The sequence below is a fragment of the Balearica regulorum genome, chromosome 27 (genome assembly GCF_011004875.1).
Source record: "Balearica regulorum gibbericeps isolate bBalReg1 chromosome 27, bBalReg1.pri, whole genome shotgun sequence".
In the NCBI taxonomy this organism is placed as follows: Eukaryota; Metazoa; Chordata; class Aves; order Gruiformes; family Gruidae; genus Balearica; species Balearica regulorum.
In genome coordinates, this window is record NC_046210.1 from 5,629,569 (window position 1) to 5,648,490 (window position 18,922).

At 38.9% G+C, this 18,922-nt stretch overlaps 1 protein-coding gene across 3 annotated transcripts; it reads right to left on the reverse strand.

Moving 5' to 3' along the window:
* Positions 1-3,705: 3,705 nt before the first annotated feature.
* On the reverse strand, positions 3,706-18,195 carry BNIP3L (BCL2 interacting protein 3 like). Of its 3 annotated transcripts, none has more exons than XM_075736419.1 (6): positions 18,002-18,195; positions 12,420-12,606; positions 10,608-10,680; positions 8,710-8,813; positions 7,764-7,913; positions 3,706-6,484 (listed from the first exon to the last, which is right to left on the reverse strand). In XM_075736419.1, the coding sequence occupies exons 1-6, from the start codon at positions 18,084-18,086 to the stop codon at positions 6,436-6,438; spliced, it is 648 nt and encodes a 215-aa protein (XP_075592534.1). In that variant the 5' UTR covers positions 18,087-18,195; the 3' UTR covers positions 3,706-6,435. The 3 variants fall into 3 exon arrangements, with proteins under 3 accessions (XP_075592534.1, XP_075592536.1, XP_075592535.1); XM_075736421.1 differs by lacking the exon at positions 18,002-18,195 and adding an exon at positions 17,425-17,556; XM_075736420.1 differs by lacking the exon at positions 18,002-18,195 and adding an exon at positions 17,088-17,208.
* Positions 18,196-18,922: the final 727 nt, after the last annotated feature.

An 18,922-nucleotide genomic window follows, 5' to 3' on the forward strand; every position in this document is an offset into this window, starting at 1 on the left:
ATACCTGTATTTTCAAAAATCAGAATCCTGCAACTAGAGCTGACTAGATAACCCCAGGAAAAGGGCCACCATTCCTCCCTGGCACTGGGGCTGCAGACCCATGCCAAACCCTGCCCTGCCACCACAGGCCAGTGTCCCCAGGTCATCCAGACCTCGGGTGTTCCACCACACTGCTGGGTACAGGTAGGGATTTTTACCGACCTCCGTCCATCTAAACCCGACTGCACCAGGCAGACAACTGGGACTTCTGTCAGTGCCTGTCTGATTAACTACCCTCTCACTGGCACCTAACTAGTCTTTCTGAAACTCAAATATTGGCAGCTATAGCTTCTTCTTCATTCCAAACACCACCGCCAGAAATAGAAGCTTAGTTCTGTGAGCTCCATTCTGTACGAACTTTAGAGCTGTAAGCAATCATGGTTTGTCCAGCACCACTGGAAGCGAACACTGGTCACAAAGCATCCTCCGGGCCTTCAGGAGGACTTCTCAGAACAGTCCAGAAGGTGATTCCAAGTTTGGAGCTCAACCCCGAATTAGCTTACTTAGTAAGCCTGCATCACTCTGTTACCTAGAAACCCACTTCCTTTGTGGTGAAAGCAGAATAGTGACTCTTGAAGACATGCCCTCCTGGGCTTTACCCAGATCAACCACAGATTAACAGAGTGCAAGGTCTGAAGCCGTGCAAAGTGACCACATACCCACCTAAAGAAATTGCACATCTCATGGAACCAGGACATACACAACAAAACAAGGCAATGTTTTCTCAGAAACTCTTCATGAAATAGGTGGGTCCTCAGAGACTGTGCTCCCTCGTGTTACTTGAGCAGAAGTGAGAAGCAGCATGAAAATACAAGCAAATAAAGGAAACAGAAGAAGCACTCAACAGAGAAGACTGGGCAGACCATAGGACAGAGGAGCACAATGAAGCTAGATGAGAACAGAAGCATCCAAGCAATGAACTTTACGGTGAACAATGCAAAAGCAGAAGTGAGACATTTTCAATCAATAGTAAGCTGCAGAGGAGGCATGTTGTTCCAGCTGCAGATCTGTGAGAAGGGTTCCACAAAAGCTCTTTACACTGCCTGGAAGACAACCAAATTGCTTGCTCCTGTTCACAAAACAATCTGGAAGAACGATGAGTGCAGCTTTCGTTTGAAATGCCACACACACACCCCTTTAACATTTTGTTTGGGCAAAAGCTCATGTAACATCTTTAAAGAAAACGATGAATTGTTTTTTGTTTTGTTTTTTTTTTTTAAAGGAGGGGGAAGAAGTATCTTTCACTGAAGATTTTCCACACGTAATTTTTCTATTGGTCACAGATAAATGACTGTCTCCAAGCATGTATGTAGATGCATGTTACACATTAGTAGCAAAAGGTTGTGAAAATTCCCAGAGAAGATTTGTCTTAAAATACAGAGATTTTCATTAAAACACTTATTTAAGAGACACAATCTAGACGGAGTATGCACCTGAGAGTCAAAGACTACTTCAGCTTCCACCGAAAGGCATTCCAGGATCCAGTGGCTGAAATGTAAACTTCAGTCTGAGATAAGATGGAAGTTAAAGGCTGTAACAGCTGAACCAAATCAGAGGTTCAGCACAACTCCATATACCGAAGTCTTTGCAAAGATATATGCGTCCTTCTGTGGCCTAAATTATATACCTTAACTGTAACAATTTAAACAACTGAAGGACTCGCTATTCTTCCCTTTCATTATACATACCAGATAAGCACTCATGGTATTTTGTGGCTTTAAAATTCATTTGTCTTCAGACAACAAACTGTACCAATAATAATAAAAAAGTCTCTATCTAAACACACTCCACAATCTTATGGAAAAGTGTTAGGAAACAGTGTAACGTAGAAAATGCTAGTTTCCATACTCTCAATTTTCTGGCAGCAGCTCAAAAAGTTAAGTCATGTTTACTTTCCTTAATGGAAAGAAACCACTCGCTCTCCCCCTAATGTCAGGACTAATCATGCTTTAAGTACTGCAAGCAGAAGTTTGGCTGAGTCAGCTGCGCTTAGCCAAGCTGACACACAGTACAGGACACAGAGCGATTTAATGAAACGGAAATGAATTTAGCTTTTTCTTTTTTGAGCAGATGCTGTACGCAGCACAAGAGTTTTCCAGGAGTATCTTAAGGTTTTAGTTTGGTTTTTGAAGTGATGATTGAACTATACAGCATAGTTCAAGAGTCCTAGCATTTTATTTGGTTTTCAAGACCCAAAACACAAAGGAGCCTTCAACGTAACTACGCACAAGGCAAAGATCCTACAAACACTTGCACAGAATCAGGATTTCACTTTTAGATAGAAGTTTTACATGTATGCATACACACACAAATGTATAAATAACATTTTTATATGGAACTTTTTCATAAAACATAATTCAAAGGAAATTCTAATCTTTTCATATGTTTACAGTTCAGTTTGAAAACAGAGTGCAAGTAGCACTCAACATCCCCCATCAGTCTCATGTGAATAGCTAACCTCGTTAAATCTCTAGGTGCGTTGTAGTTAAGTAGAGGTAGAAGGTAACTTTTCCAGAATGTAACATAAAACACGCTTCCTGGTGCAGATTAGAGGAAAGCAAGGCACTATGCAGCTCACTTGCCTAGCTACATTGCATTTAGTTGAACAGGAAAGTAATATCAGTACGCTGCTCTAAATTAAGTATGCAAATAAATCCCTTCTCTTTAGTCTTTACTTGAACTTTTGTACCAGCATGAAAAGAAACCTGAAGACAGTCCTCAAACTCCATCAAAATGTGATTTATACTAGAATTATCTTAGTGCAAAGATACTGATGCTTTATGCAATATTATCTTGTTTTTATTCTTTTGCAAAACATTGCACTACAACTAGAAAGTTTTGAAGCACACAATGAATTTTTTTCCCCTGCAACACCTACTAAATAAATGTTTATCTCAGTTGACTGCAGAGAAACAATCTGCTCAAAACCCCTGTAACCCTGCTCTCCAAAGCAGTTTCAAAGTAGTAGTCATTCAAAACTTCAAGCCCAAGTAAGTCCTACCCTCTGACAGGAGGATTTATAATTTTCTTAACCCTCAGAAAAAAAAATAAATCCCATTTTCACAAAGTTCTGGATTTTTACATTAAAAACCAGTGAGAGAAGACTCACTGGGTAACTAAAATGGTCAGCATCAGAACGATGACACTTGGAATGAACAACTCTTCATGCAATACTCCTAGAAATAACCAGTGCTCTTGAACCAAGAATATAGAGGCAGATTAACAACTAGGGTTTATGTCCCTTATTCTTTAATCTGCAAATTTAACAGAATTAGGAAGAGAAATACAAGGAGTACAATAGAGTTGACCAATTATACAAAATGTCATCAATTCTACTTTACATTTCATATGCCACTACATATTTTGCTTTAAAAGTTTTCCTTGACAAGGTGCTGGAGGATTTGGTGCAGGTATACAATGGAAATATTTTTATTAAGTGCTTCAGGAAAAGAAGCAGATGATCCCAAGTCACTAAAAAACAAAAAACAAAACAAAACAAAAAAACCCCAAGCAATCTTTCAAAAAAATTATTCCAGTCTATGAACAGCAGCTTCGATGTTCATATAACCCAGAACACAATAGTTTCATAAAACATTATACAAAGTAGTCCTGTAAAAATAAAGAAAATAAAAAAAGAAAGGCGCAGTACAAAGTAATTTCAGACAATCAGTTTTGTGAGAGCTTTAATGGCACAAAATGTTTATAAGCTACAACTTATACATGTACTGTAAACTGTATATAATGTTACAAAGTGCTAACTAATTTATGAAGAATGCATAATCACTTTGGCTCAGTTAACTCCAATATTTCAACAAATGTCAATTAAAAAATTTGAATTTCTAACAATCTTCAGCTTTCGCCTTTTAAAACAGTAAGTAAATATGCATTTGCTGCAGTTAGGTTAGCCTGCTGCATTTTTAATGTGCGAGTTTATGCATTTTTTTTCTTGATCCTATTTACAAATATTCTAGGCCAGTTTTCACTGAATGTAAGAAAAATGAAGCCTGCATTTTTTTTTCCAAAACTGTAAACAGGTATAAAGCTTTTTAAACAACATTTATCTTAACAAAACTTCAACTATCAATAGTTGAAACCCCTTTTCAAATTATACAACAATCGGTTTCTGTTCATTGTAAAACTAGAAGTTGTAGACTTTCATCCAAAGTTTATAGTAGGGTATCAATAAATACTGCATTGTGTCATAGCAAGTGTTACAGTGATCATGTACCCATTCCTCATCTGTAGTTTTCACAATTTTCTCTTTACGGCTCCTTCAAACATTATAAGTTGTGTTGATACTCTAGCCACAAGCTTGCAATATTATTTATCAGATATTCTGAAGAAGAATTACCTTTTAATTTAGAAAGGGGTAATTCCCCCCCCCCCCAAAAAAAAAGAAAAAAGTACTCCCTACTTAGTAAAAACCTATTTTTCCACTATTCCAATTTCCATACAAAACAAGGTGCTGTAATCAGAACTGAGTGTTTCAGCCTCTTCCCCATAAAATGATGTACTTGATACTATCTAAAACACCGTTCACCACTTCCCCCTTCCCTCCCCCACCTTTGGGTGGAACCCAATATCCATGCTTGAAACAAATATGCAGTTGTAGGCAACTTGAGTGCCATTAGTATTCACAACTAAAAGAAAAAACGCAGATGTCTTCAACAAAATTTTTTGTTAGACTGCCCTCTCACCCTGAAAGCATTCAGAAGTAGAGAAGAAAAATAAATACAGTTTAGCAGTGGATTTATACTTTTTTTTTTTAACACTTCCTGGGAGCTAACAAAGCTCTTTTAAACCAAATCTCAATCGGTACTTAGTTTCTATGCATCAACTGTTTCAAGCGATCACTGCTATATCAAATAATCAACTTTATAAAGTCCAATGCAAGCAAACAATTATAGGTAGCTGTTCTCTCCAAACTAGCTGACTATATTTTCTTATCATTTTCTACAAGTCAGCCTAAAATTTTTATTTAAATGAGATTTTTGCTAGTCTTAAAATTAGCATTGGTTCCCTAAATACTTAGTATTAAAGTCTATTTTATTTTTTTTATATATTCATATATATATATATAAAAAAAGAGTATCCTATCCTTCAGAGTCATGCTACATGTTCTGAAATCCAATAAAATCTATTTAAGGACGTGACTGTCCCAATGCTTTGTAACAATTTGGTACTAAAGCTTCACATTTTGAAAAGAAGTGTCACTGAAGGAGGACAAGGCTTAATGTTCCCTAAGATGAAAGTTCAACAACATTAGTGAGAAGTCTACCTAACATGAGACATCACGAGTGACTTTCAGATTCCACGTATCCCCAAAGGAGATTGTACAGTAAACAGTGAGACAGGAATATTGAAAACTCATTCGCAGAAGACATTTCAGAGCTTTACAACTTCTGAATCTCTATGTTCCCGCAAGATTGTCCCCCTTATAGATAAGTCAAATGCTTTACCTTCTGAAACTGCCATATCGTCATAATTGTAAATGGTTCCACAACAAACAGAATCATATTCTTTTATACAGAATCTAACTACACCTACAGCTGTTGGGTTTTTCCTTAATTTAAAACTACTTTTAAAAGGAAAATTTCACATTTAAAATTTTCCCTTAAGAAAACAGGTAAGGAAAAGCTTCTTCACATGCAAACAATGCAATTTTTCTAATATTTTCTAGGCATCAGACGGGTTTTCCTACAAGGAATAAGGAGCTGACTTCATAGAAAAGACAAGATTACAACAATTACCTAATATTAAAATACGCTGATGGATTTAGTTATCCTACTTTAAAATTTATGCAGTCTTTGCCTCCTGCAAATCAAATGGCATTAGCCAATACAAGGGGCCAAGTAAATTCCCCCAAAATGTGTTTTAAACTGTTTTTTATTGCCAGTGATTTCTTAGTTTATTTCACAACCAGCTTGTTTTTCAAAAGAAAAATTCATTTTTTACTCCAATCAATATCTTCCAAAGAGACTGTTAATTTTATCACCATAATACAGTCAACATTTATACCATGCACAACTGCAATTTAAGTCAGGTTGCACTAAGGAGGCAACAGCATCACTGATAAAATTAAAACTTGCTGGTGGCATTTTGCATTGAGAAAAGCCCTTGCAACATATAGACAGTTGTAAACTCCATTCAGCAACTCTGACGTGTCTTGCAGGCCAAGAGGCAGGGGAATGGGAGGAGAGAGGGAAAGAATGTGGATAGCAAACACCTCAGCAGAGTTCCAACACAATACTGAATTCCAGAGTTAGCGAAAACCTGGATACGTAAGGAAAGGGTGAAGTCAGGGTCATGCTTAAAATGGTCTCAAGTCAAATGTACTAAATGAGACAGTAACACCTTCACAGGTCACATGGATTTCCAGGTTTTGCAATCCAACTTTCAGTAAGTGCTGGCTGAAGGTGTGGTCAGTCGTTTTCCAATGTAGATGCTGAAATAAAAAATATAAGGCATATCGTATTTCAGAGGAATACTCCCTGTTTTCCACAGTCCTCATGCACTGAGCTGTTCTAATTTGTCTTTCAATTAAGTCTGACGAGATTCTTCCAAGGACTTCACTTGTCTTCTATAAAACTGCTTAAAGACTGAGATTTTCAGATGAGACTAGAAGGACTGATGCTATCGACATTCAGTAAAAGTGTGTTTCTTCCAGTACCAAGCTCATTTGAAAACCCCAGTCCAAAACCTTTTGTTTTGTTTGTAGAGTACCTGACACAGGGGCCCTGGAACTGCTGAGCAACACTCCCAGATTACTACAGTAAAACAAACAAAGTACTGCCTATAAAGGGAGGGGGTGAGCTTTAAAACACTGAGCATTGAGGATCTACGCAAATGCTGACCTCTAACAAATAAATCCAGGCAAGATTTAATTCGCCGCAGAAATACACAATTTTGCTATAGTACAAATACCTTACAATAAATTCTTGTAAGCTATCAAATAAATTAGGAGGACAGAATACATGAGAATATAAAGAGACATTTGAACTACACCCCCAGAAACAAATATGAAGCTAAATAAAAACATATTTTGAGTACTTGTCTTTGTCCCCATCACAGAAAAACATAAGATGGATAAACATAACACAAGGACTTGAGCAAGCTCAGAGATTATGTTGGATTATGCAGGCAATGAGAACATTGCTGAGCAGAGTCGCAGCTGATCTTGCAGGACACATCCAGTATTTCATGTATCTTTCTTTAAGTATTGAAAATTTGACTTTCAGTAATATCACACAACCACAACATTAGACACTGAAAATTACAGAGTATGTGCCAAACACACAGAACTTCAGCATCATGATTTGTACAATGTGTTTTTGTAATGGTTAGTAAAAGTTACAGCAGTTTTCCACCTATTCTATTCTTACTTAAATTATTCTTACATATGGTAACCTGAAGCATTTAAGTAGAAGGTGTGAATAATCAAATGGCATGTTATAATTGCAAAGGTTATTTGCAAATTCATAATTCATGCATTTTCAGTATAAGAAACTTGATCTGTTCTAGAAATAAAACATATTAATAGCAGCAAAGTTTTAATTTCTGCAAAGTTTTCCTGCATTTCAAAAAGCGCACCAAGTCTATCTTGAGCAAGGTGTAACAATACTCTACTTATTTTACTTAAAGCCCTTTTCAGCAGTCACCTGACATACAAGTAAAATGGAAAAGCCAGATCCAAAAGTTAGAGAGAGAAGTAGATTAATACTTACCCTAGTCCCAAAGCCAAAACATGAGATATGAACAGAGACGGAATGAAAACCTTAAGAAATTCTGCAGAGAAAATGCCACCTTTTTTCATTGCTCCACTTTTTCTCATACTTAAAGACACCGAACGTTTAGGATGTCTGAAATGAAATTCCCTGAAAGAAGAGGGGGAGGGAGGGAAAATTCAACAAGATTTTTTTTGTTTATGGGGTTTTTGAGGGTTTTTTTTTTTTTTCACACAAATGCACACAGTATGAACATTTTTTAAAAGTACAAAGGGCTAGAGATCAAAGCAAGAGATCCCTTACACAGAGTAAGGAATCAAAGAGAATAATAGGAGGTATTGTGGAGAGACCACTTACACAGACAGTATAGAGACAAAGGGAGCAGTAGCTGAAGAGAGAGGTAGGTCCGAGAGAGGGAATTTCAGGATGTGATTTGTTAGCAAGAGCCTCATTTTTTGTTCCAAACAGAGATACAGAAGTCTGCCAGATTTAGACAGCATCCTCTATTTTAATAAAAATGCTTTGCATTCAAGGATCTCAACGTTTCCCCTTCCGTGGATGAACATTACATATTTTACATAGAAAGAAAAAAAGGTACAGAGAATTTAGGAGACTTGCTCAACACTATTCCATTCAATATGTCAAAACTAAATCCCATGAATCCCAGCTCCAAGTACCCAGCTCTCCTAATAATTACAATTTTGTCAAGAAGCCCTGTAATGAGCTTGCTGTGGATTTATATTACTTTTAATAAAAAGGTAATTCTGTTGCTATTAAGACTTTCATACTTCATTGTTTTGACTTTTTATAGCCTCCCCAAAGAGAAATCTATCTTTTTCTAAGATGATGTTATTTGGAGAGCCAGAGTAATTCCATGCGACTGTGACCTATGATTCTTTTCTCCTTCATATAAAAGCATATGCATTAAAAAAAGAGTTTAACTCACTTGGGAGGAATGTTTTCAGGTCTACTTGACCAGTCTGACACCCAGTCAGCACTTTTCTTCAAAACTTCCAACTCTTTCTCTCCTTCTACTGCTTCTTCTTCAGACTGAAAATATACATGGGATAAGCCTTATAACACTCAATTAGCTCCTCCTTATGGTGTTAAATTGAGAGCAACAACAACAGTGGTAAAATGATAAGCACCAAATGGTGGCACCTGATAAACAAGCAAGTGTTACTGGACTACTGTAATTTAGAATAAACTTTATTATGCTAACAGGAGGATTTGCAGAAGTGAGTATACCACAAATTTTATTACTATATCCAGGACCTCCACATCATTGCAAGTTGTTTGGTTGTTTTTTGGTTTTTTTTTTAAAAACTAACAAAAAAAGGATTATTTTAATCCTAAATGTAATAAACCAGCATTACACAAAAAATATTAAACAAAGTTTTCACAAATGGCAAAAACTTTAAACTGATGGCATTCGATTTAAAGCATACAGAACATGGCTAAAGCACAGCAAGAAAGACAAATAAAAAGGTTTCAAAAGAAGTATTTTGACTTTTTTAAAGATGTTACTAGTCATTTAAAATTTATAATACTTGCAACTACCAGCTTCTACTGGGTGCATCCCAGATGCAGTAGGGAAAAGCAAGCACTCGCTACAATTATCTTGATCCAAACATTTAACATTACATCATTAGATGCCAACGTTACCATATAGAAAAAAAAATATTAGGCTAGAGAATACCTCTGACTTTGGTACAAATTCCTCCTTAGTAGTAAAACAACTCCCTGAGTGACCCTTAGTAAAATAACATAAACAACTTACAACATTACAGTGGGAACTATACCAAAATCAGAAGTAATCAAATATGATAGTCACAAAAGTGAGATGGCAGGCCTAACTGACAACTTCATTCAGATCGTTCTGGCTCTGCAGGGCAGAACTGCAACAGTCCTACTGTTCGGCCAGGTCTTTGACAGAATTAAATGCAAGGTTTCATTCTTCCAGGAATGCTTTTTATTTATACTGCTGAAGACAGCAAAATCTATTAAATGATCAAACTAAGAGCTCAGCATTAGTCTCCTCTCAGTTTGTATTATGGAGATTACTCACTATCATGTGAGCTGACTTATCTGTAGAGCAATAAACTGAACACCCTGAAATCTTGTGCAGCAATATAAACATTTAACAAACAAAGCAGGTTTGACACTCACAGTGCAAGCAGAGCGTCAAACAATGACTGCTACTAAACAGGGCATTTCTCAGCTTTAGAGATGGAGCCTCATTTTACCCCTCACTCCAAAGCTATTAAACTCTAAAAGTCAAATTTTAATTAATACAGAATGTAAGCCTAAACAAAGTTTACTAACTCTGCCTTGTTTTTAAAAATAACTGTTCCAGAATGTGTTTTAATTTAATAAAACTTCATTCTGAAATCAACCTCTTAAAAGAAAAGATAATTTAGTTCATCTGACATAAGCTTGAGTGCACAAAAATTCTTCACCTATTTACAGGGAGGTACTATATAAAGTTCTAATAAAAAAGATTGAGTAAAAACCTGCAAGAACAAGTACAAGACAAGTAAACAGCCTTACCCAAATGACTAAGGGACACCTCCAAATTTTGAATAAATAAGGTTTATATAATTTATTTGCTTGTACTGCAGGTAACAGCCATGTTTAGGGTCTCACAATGGAAAAGAAATATGCCAGAAAGCAGCAGTTTAACGCATTTTTCTGACACATAAAATACAAACCATTTTAGACCTTTTGACATGACAGAGAGCTTACTCTACTGATCTATATAAATATATGATCTATATACAATATCAAAATTTAAAACATATTTTTAAAAAGTTAATGTATTTTAGAGGTTAATGAAGGAAATACCTGAGAACTACTGTCTTTACTTGTGTGCATTTCCACATCAAAAGTTATCTGTCCATCCTCTTGAGGTGAAGGGCTAAAGAAAAATTGATTTCATTATGTCATTTTGTCATATTACACTTTGTCACTTAAAGAATCATTAGTGTAAATAGCATCTCAGTTGAACCATTTCCACATGCATTTCTGCACACTATTCAGACGAGTTACAGACTATACTACCCTTCAGATCACAAGTATCAGTGGAAGAAAATCTTCCAGAACCCCTCATCCTTTCCATTTTTTCCCCATTTATAATCCTACCTTTCTCAACAGGGTCGATCATCCTTCCACTGAAGCAAAGAAAACATTGCCCTAAACTTCAACACCAAAGATGTACATCCCTTCCTTCTTTTAGAGAACGCTGCCAGTATTGTGAATTATACCTCTTTTTATGTCATTGCAAGTGGAAACAGCACATGTAAAACACCTTTTAATGGTTGTTAAGAATATATATTCCCCTTGTTAGTCTCAGTTTGAATATTAAAAATTTGGTAAGATACTCAAGAAATTAATCAACTGTCACACCTGAGGCAAGGAAATGGTAGCAAATTTAAGACAGGAACAATACAAAATACTGTATGATGCACCAATGCAGGTCAGTCTCATTAAATTGCTAAGAGCATCTTCTTAACCTGACTTAAGCTTTCATGAAAAAGGTGTATTTTGGAAATAGCCACAAAGAACCCAAAGCACCACACTTAAGAGCAACTTACTGTTTAGAACTTTAGAAAAGAACGCAAAATATCAAAGCACTTCCCCTTTCTTGTACGTTACTTCAACTGTCAGAAGGGGAAAAGAATTACCAAAAACTTAGCAAGTGGAAAATTAAGTTTAAAAAACAATAATAAAAAAAGGAATCTGTCTTCATTCACTTAAAATGTGGGTAATGATTGAAAAAATCCTATGCTAGTAAAAGAAAAAGAAATTATGCAACCATCATCTAAGCAAACATTCCTGGTTGGACTGGAAAGTACTAAACTACTGACAGCTAGTTTCTTAGCAACACAGATGTTACAAGCTTTATTTTCTATAAACGTAACCATTCTATCTAAAATACTAGTGTGGATTATTTTCAAACAGTCTACTACATTCAATAATTAAATCAGGCCTAACTAATTTTAAATAGCATTTAGATCTGATCAACTGCTTATATAAGCTACACAGCAGACGTGACAGATAGCATTCATCCAACAAAACCAAAGGAGGCATAAGCAGGATGACAGCTAAAATTATATACAGAAACCCCTCAAGGATTTCCATAACTGTCCCAAGACTTCCTAGGAAAAAGGTGTAACACACACATAAGAATATCATAATGCTCACATATGCCTCAAAGGACTATATTGTTAGGTAAGAAATATTTTGCCTTCACAGGAAAAAGTAGAATACTGAAAGCAGGGAGTACAAATTCTGAGAATCTTTTTTTCTATGAAGTTCAATGATATATTATGCTTTATTAAATATAAAGCACATGTACATAACATTATTATTAATAAGCCAGTAAAATTAGATCTTTTTTTATACCATATGTGTTTTATGACAATGTGAAATCTAACTGTGGTGTTGATCCCACTCCTGGATTCCTTAGCTTTCTGTAGCAACAATGTACTTTTCCAGTCAGATGTTTTATTTGATAGCCAGTTATCATAAGCCAGCAAGTAATCCAAATACTGGAGCATGACAAACTTAAGCCTGAGAAAAAGCTTTACCCTCCCATTAACATCCACAGGATAGAAACTGCAATAAACTCATGCAGGACAGCAAACACTTCTTTACCTGTCACAGTGGGAACTACCTCTTGAACTGCTCTGTCCTGATTCATGTTGGGCGTCCAGGAGAATTTTTTCCATGTCTCCATTGTGGATGGAGGATGATGAAGGGACATGTTCCAGACCTCCGTTTTTCCCATTGCCATTATCATTGCTATTGCCGTTGCCGTTCATCTGTAACTCCACCCAGGAACCTGTTGGACCATCCAGATGTCATTTCATTAAAAGCAGTGGAACTAAAACCCATCTTAAGTTTATCAATTACACACAGAAAAAAACACGAATGTGGTGAATTCAGATAACATACGCTGCTGCTGGGAGAAAGCTCATAAACATGTACTGAATACAAGAGTGACATGTTTCTTCCTCTTTCATCAACAAAAACACCCCTAAAAAGTTATGTTTTGTTGCTACCTACCTTCAGAGCTAGTCAAATAAAATGTCCCCTCTCTCCTCCACTATTAATACTTTAATAGGCCACATTTCTCTCTGCAGTTTGAAGCTTCAATTATCTATGTATCACTCAATTACACTAGTCACTCCACTTCCCTGTTCTACATTACTTTTCGAAAAGGAATTTTCATCCCCTAGCCCCTCTCCATACAATTCCTCCATCCGCAATTTTATATTCTCCTTCTTCCCTCTACTTCCAAAGGCCCTGAAATCAAACCCTGATTTTTATATACATCAGGCAGACTGCCATTCTCAGGCCTCATTCAACTTTCTTTGCCCTAGCCCTCTAACAAACATCTCCCATTCAACACCGTCTGCCACCTCTCCAGTCCTACCATAACCTTAATAAATGGGTCATACCACAATTAAAACCATCACAAGCCTGAGGTAGGCATTATGTTTCCTTATACAGCTAAAGGACCATGCTAACATATACTTCATTGCAGTTAGATTAAAAGATTTCACTGCTAATAAACCAAAATAAAGAACTGAGTAGCATAAGAAATCCAGAGCGCTCACACATAATAATTTCAATGCCATCACTTCAGCCTGCCTCTTTTTTCTTTTTTCCCTTTTCTTAGCCAGGGAAGGCTGTGTAGCCTACAAGTTGAGATCTACTGTTTTTTCCTCTTTTTTTTGGTAGTTGTAATTGTGGGATATCCACATGTGCACTGACATTTGACAAAAGAGGAAGCGTGTATCCTTGAATGATAAAAGCATCTGCTAAAGAGCTCATATACTCTGTAGTTAGGTTGAGGATTTTTGTTTTTAAACATCTTCACATGTATTTAATGTGCAGATTAACTAAATGCAAAACAGTATTTTTGTTCATTAGTAGCATGTTTCAATTCATAGGTTTTTGAAATATTCTTAATTCATAAACACACTATTTAATATCCTGAGGGGTAAAGATAGAATAGACTTCTACTGTTCTATCTGTTCCAAATATTTAAATACATTCCCTATCCAACCACAATTTGAACCTTCTCATTAAAACATATAACAAGAATCATTTATTAACCATGATTATGGAGGGAAAGATCTCCAATTTCTCAAAAGCACACTGTTTCCAATGCAACATTAATTCCCATTATTGGTCAGATAATGATTTTAGACATGTATTATGTGATCACAACTCCCATGTAATTTAATTTATGCCACCTGAAGGTGAGCGCTTTCAGGTTTTTTGCGTTTGGTTGATTTTTTAATTTTTAAAGTTCTGATATCTTCACCTCTGAGGTAAAAATACTCGAGAAAGAAAAAAAGAAAGCCTAAAGATACAAATACAACAGCTGAAACTGCTTTTTAAACATTATTTGTATAGGTTCTAAATTTTAACACTGACTTCATGACTTCTGAAATGCATCTTAAGAGTGCCTACACTTATTTCTATAGCAAAGATTTTGCTCTGGGAACCTTATCAGTGACACAGGAAGGGATGTATGTCATAATGAGTTCACATATTTTCAACTTGATTTTGTGAAGCTGAAACGGAGTTTATCCTTAGTACCAATTATTACCTATGCCATTATACCAATGACCACGACAGCATCATACTCGTTAAGAGTCCTAGTGGTTTATAGTCTGGTTTCCCCAAGCTGTATACACAAACAAGGCATTTGGGGTGCACACAGAGCTCTTGTGCACAATCTTACGACATACACCAACTCTGTACTACGTACTGGACTTTTCAGATAACGAAGTATTAACTGGGAAAAGGCAGCCTTTGCTCAGGCTAGTCAGTAAGAGACACAGACCATATTATTACAGATTTATGATGATTGCTGGTATCTAAATTTCAAAATAAAAAGGCCACACTAAGAACTACATCAGGAAGGTGGATCTGCCTTGTAGCAACACCTTTACAGCAAGAGGCCACACCTGCAGAAAAGCATGTGGCAACTGCAGTTAGAAGACAGGCCAGAAAGCAGCATGTTCCCCAATAACCATTTTGGAGTAGAGAGCATCTATTGGGAGAATTATAATGCTCAGGATCTGCAAAGACATGTTATTAAAAAAAAAAATAATTCAGCAGTGAGTGGCAAACAACATGAAAAGAAGAGACGGCAAAGGTGGAAAGGGACGTCTTCTGCCGACACCAAGCACGGGCAGAGAAAAGCCGAGCGGGAGATGATCAGAACTGGTTACTCTAGTATGCAGCTACTAAACACACCTCCACAGCAGTTCAGATTATGCGCAAATAAAATCTTTATTAACGTTTATCCTGGACTGACAAAACTTGCCGTTTATCTAAAATGTGTTGTGGCCATACTAGGAAGAACACTCAAATTAAACTGTGAGTAAAGAGTCCCAACAAGTCAAGCAGCAGTTTACATGACAAGCAGCACGTTCTCCATCTGACCTCACTTTTAATGAGTCAAAATACATTCAAGGATGCATAATCTGACATCAAGCTAAAACATGCTGCAATACTCCCACTGGCAGTCACAACCGGTTTGGGAGAGGGAGCCAGAGAGCCCTACTCAAAGACTCCGATTAAAGGGACATAAATCTCTGCTTCTTTGAAAAGATGCACAGGAATATATTTGAGAATAAACTGTCGAAGTAATGCAGAGTGCTTTTTTGCTCCAAGCTTTCTTCAAAACTAAGGAAGCTACATTAATCACCCATATAAGAACTCTTTAATTTTACCATATTTCCAACTTGACAGTAAACCGGGAAATATGGTACAATTTAGAAATATGGTAGAATTCTTCTCCCTTCATAAATCACACAACACACACTTTGGGGGGAAAAAAAAAAAAGAACCCAAAAGCCACAACTGTTTATATGAATGGTATTTTTCTCCAAAATTGTTCAAATTTTGACCATGCTCTAAGGCTAATTATTTCATTATGAATTGATATACACTGACTTTAATTACATGTTTTTCCATAACTGGTGGACTATTTAAACAACAGTAGCTAAACGTGTGGAGAAAGAAGGGTCTCATTTTGTTTATTCACTCTGTGATTTCACTTGGGTGGGTGGGAGATATCAAGTACAATTATATACATATATACATTTTTTATATATTTAGAAATACTCCAAACTCACAAGAAGTATGAGCCATGGTGAACTTCAATACACTCAGAAATAGCACTTCTACAATGAAGTAGACCACTACTTTAAAAAAAAAAAAACAAACAACACCCCCCCCCCCCCCCCAAACCTGTTCAGATTCCCATAATGGTAATTATTAAGCAGATTTTCCACAACTGAGCTAGATGAGTTCCTGCCTAAGGTGGGCTTTCTTCTTTTTGTCAATATGTAACCAAGCTTTATAATAATTAAAATATAGGAAGCATCTAGAATTCCCAGAGCAAGCAAGCCTTTTTTTTTTCTGTGTGTGTATATATGAACCCAACAAAGCATAGGTTCAGTTACCAGTTTTATTCCTAGGTCTTCTGACCTTCGATTCAAGTGCTAAGGGATCTTTGAATGAAAGGCCCTAGACATGCACAAATGACATACAGAACAAAATGAGTAAGTGTCTAAGCTCATTAGCCTAAAGAGGTTCACTGAAAAGCTTATATAATGGCAGAAAATGTACCTATAACACCAAAGCATTGTGGAGCAGCTGAACATCTGAAAGCAGGACTAAGCCTACATGGAGCTGATTGGTTGCATTTGTTTTGTTCACTGAGCATAGGCTATCAAACATTTCCTCTCGTACCTTGTGCTCACCACCTTCAGTAATCACACTGATTTTGCTAAGCCTTTACGTGCTGATCCAGCAATAAGATCTATGTGGGCAGATCCAGCACAGGCTTACAGTGCACTCATCTCTTGTTGCTCGTATCTTACGGCAGATTAATGTGTACCACAGAGTAAGTTAACATATTAACAGAAAACAAAAAGGAAATATTAAAATACAGAAGCATCAAAGATCACAATTTCTACAGTAAGCATTGAGTTAGGCACTAGGCATGTTACAACTTTAAGACAGCATAATTGTTATTTAAGCATGCTAACAGCCCTGAATAATTTGCTAAAATACTTATTTGACTCAGGTGAACATTGTTGTAAACTGCCAATGTTATCACAAGATGTACTGTTACCATAACACAATAACAGTGTTATGAAATGGGCATAGTTGATTCTTCTTTAATACAATTCCCATTGAGTTACAGGAGATCAACCAACCAATACACTTCGTGGTCAGTTTAACTTCATCGTAAACCACAAAGGTAACAGTTAATCATTAATGCAATTTATTCACCTCTTCAACTGCAGTATCCTTAACAATGACAAACAAATGAAAGGACACGTTGAAGTAGCTGTTTAAAACGAGGGAAGAGCATCTGCCAAGTAAGTACAAGAGCCTACGTACAAACCACCGACGTGCCTTACTAGTGTTATCCTAGGAACAAAAGGATGCAGCAGAGCAGCTGACATAGATGCCGGATATAGAGGAAAATAGCTCACGTCAGTGGTATTGACTCAGCCACTGAATAAACTCATTCCCACAGTCACGCTCCTCCCCCTACCCTGCTGTATCCCCATCTTAGCTGTTAGTATCAGCCACCGAATAAACTCAGTTTAACCACGAAACAAACCTGCTCCTGCTCTCCTCGGCTCGCACCGAGCCACGGCGCTAGCTCGTCCCTCCGGCTGCGCTCGCCGTGGCCGTTTCACCTCAGCCGCCAGCGCTGCTGTGAGGAGGAGCCCGGCCCCCAAACCCACCGGCCGCGGCCCTCCCCACAGCACCCCGAGCGCTCACCTCATTTTTGGCGCGCAACCCCCTCCGCGCATCCCCCCTCCGCTTTCCCAGCCCCGCATCCGGCGGCTCCCACTGTCCCCAGCGCCCCAAAGCTCCGCGGACACCCCGCCACCCCCTTCCCGCCAGGCAGCCCCCGGTGAAGCGCTGCCGCCCCCCGCGGCCCCTCAGGCCTCACCACCCGCCTCTTCCTCACGGCTCCCCCCCCCCGCCCCGGACGCCGCCGAGCCAATTACGCCCGTTCCGCCGCCGATTGGCCCCCGGAGGCTCGCGCGGCCCCGTCCTCCGCCAATCGCAGGCCAGGGAAGGGGGGAAGGGGGTCGCGGTCCCCGGGGCAGCCCTCACAGCACCCCCTGCCCCCCGCCCGGCCCCTTCATTTGCGCCCGTTTCCACACGGTAACGGCGGCCGCACTCACTGTTGAGGCCCGGCTCGGTGTGCGTCCCCTCAGCCGGCGGGTTGTTGTTGTTGTTGTGCTGCGGCGGCTCCTGAGGGTTGGACATGGCGGCGCAGGAGCGGCGGCGACTGAGGAGCCGCTGGGGCTGGGGACAACAACAACAAACCTGGACTCCGCTCCGGGCCCGGCTACCCCGCCTCCTTCGCACTGCGCAGGCGCGGGTCGCGCCGCTCCCGCCCTCCGCCGCTGCGCACGCGCCGCCCGCCGAGGGGCGCGTGCCGCGCAGCATGGCCGCTCACCGTCTTTGCGCACGTCCCGCCGCCCTCCGCCGCGCGTGCGCCGTGCGGGCTGTGAGGGAGAAGGCGCGAGAGCGCGGCGAGGCCTGAGCGGCTGCGGGCGGCTCGTCCGCCCCAAGGCAGCGGGAAACGCGGGCTGGAGGCGCCCGGCCCTCCCCACACGGCTCCCTGCAGCCATCGGACATCACCGGTCCCCTTCCGCTTCCAGACAGGACGAGATCAGCCTTCACAACTCCCCGCTGTCAGCCCGTATCGCGGTAGCCATCGAGCCTCCAGCTCAGGCGTGTTTCCACATGAGAGATTGCAGCAAATCCTCCTCCCCAAGCACAACGGGTGTGAGGTAACCTGTCAGACCTGCACAGCGTTAATGGTATGAGTCTCTGAACGCTTCTTTCCCCTCTCATCAGTCTTCCTTTTGCCTCAGATAATTGTAAGCCAGCTAGTAGGCCATGAAACATAGTTAAGACACTCTGAAAGAACTAATGGTTTTTTAAGATTAATAGCCATCTGAAATAATAGTGTTTAGCAGACAAACCAACCACGTGCATGGCAGGTTTTTTACCATTGGCAGACAGTTAAAATAGAGAAGATGGCATCTGTGTAACAAGATCAGGCTTATTCTTAACAGGGATGCAAAAGTATAGCT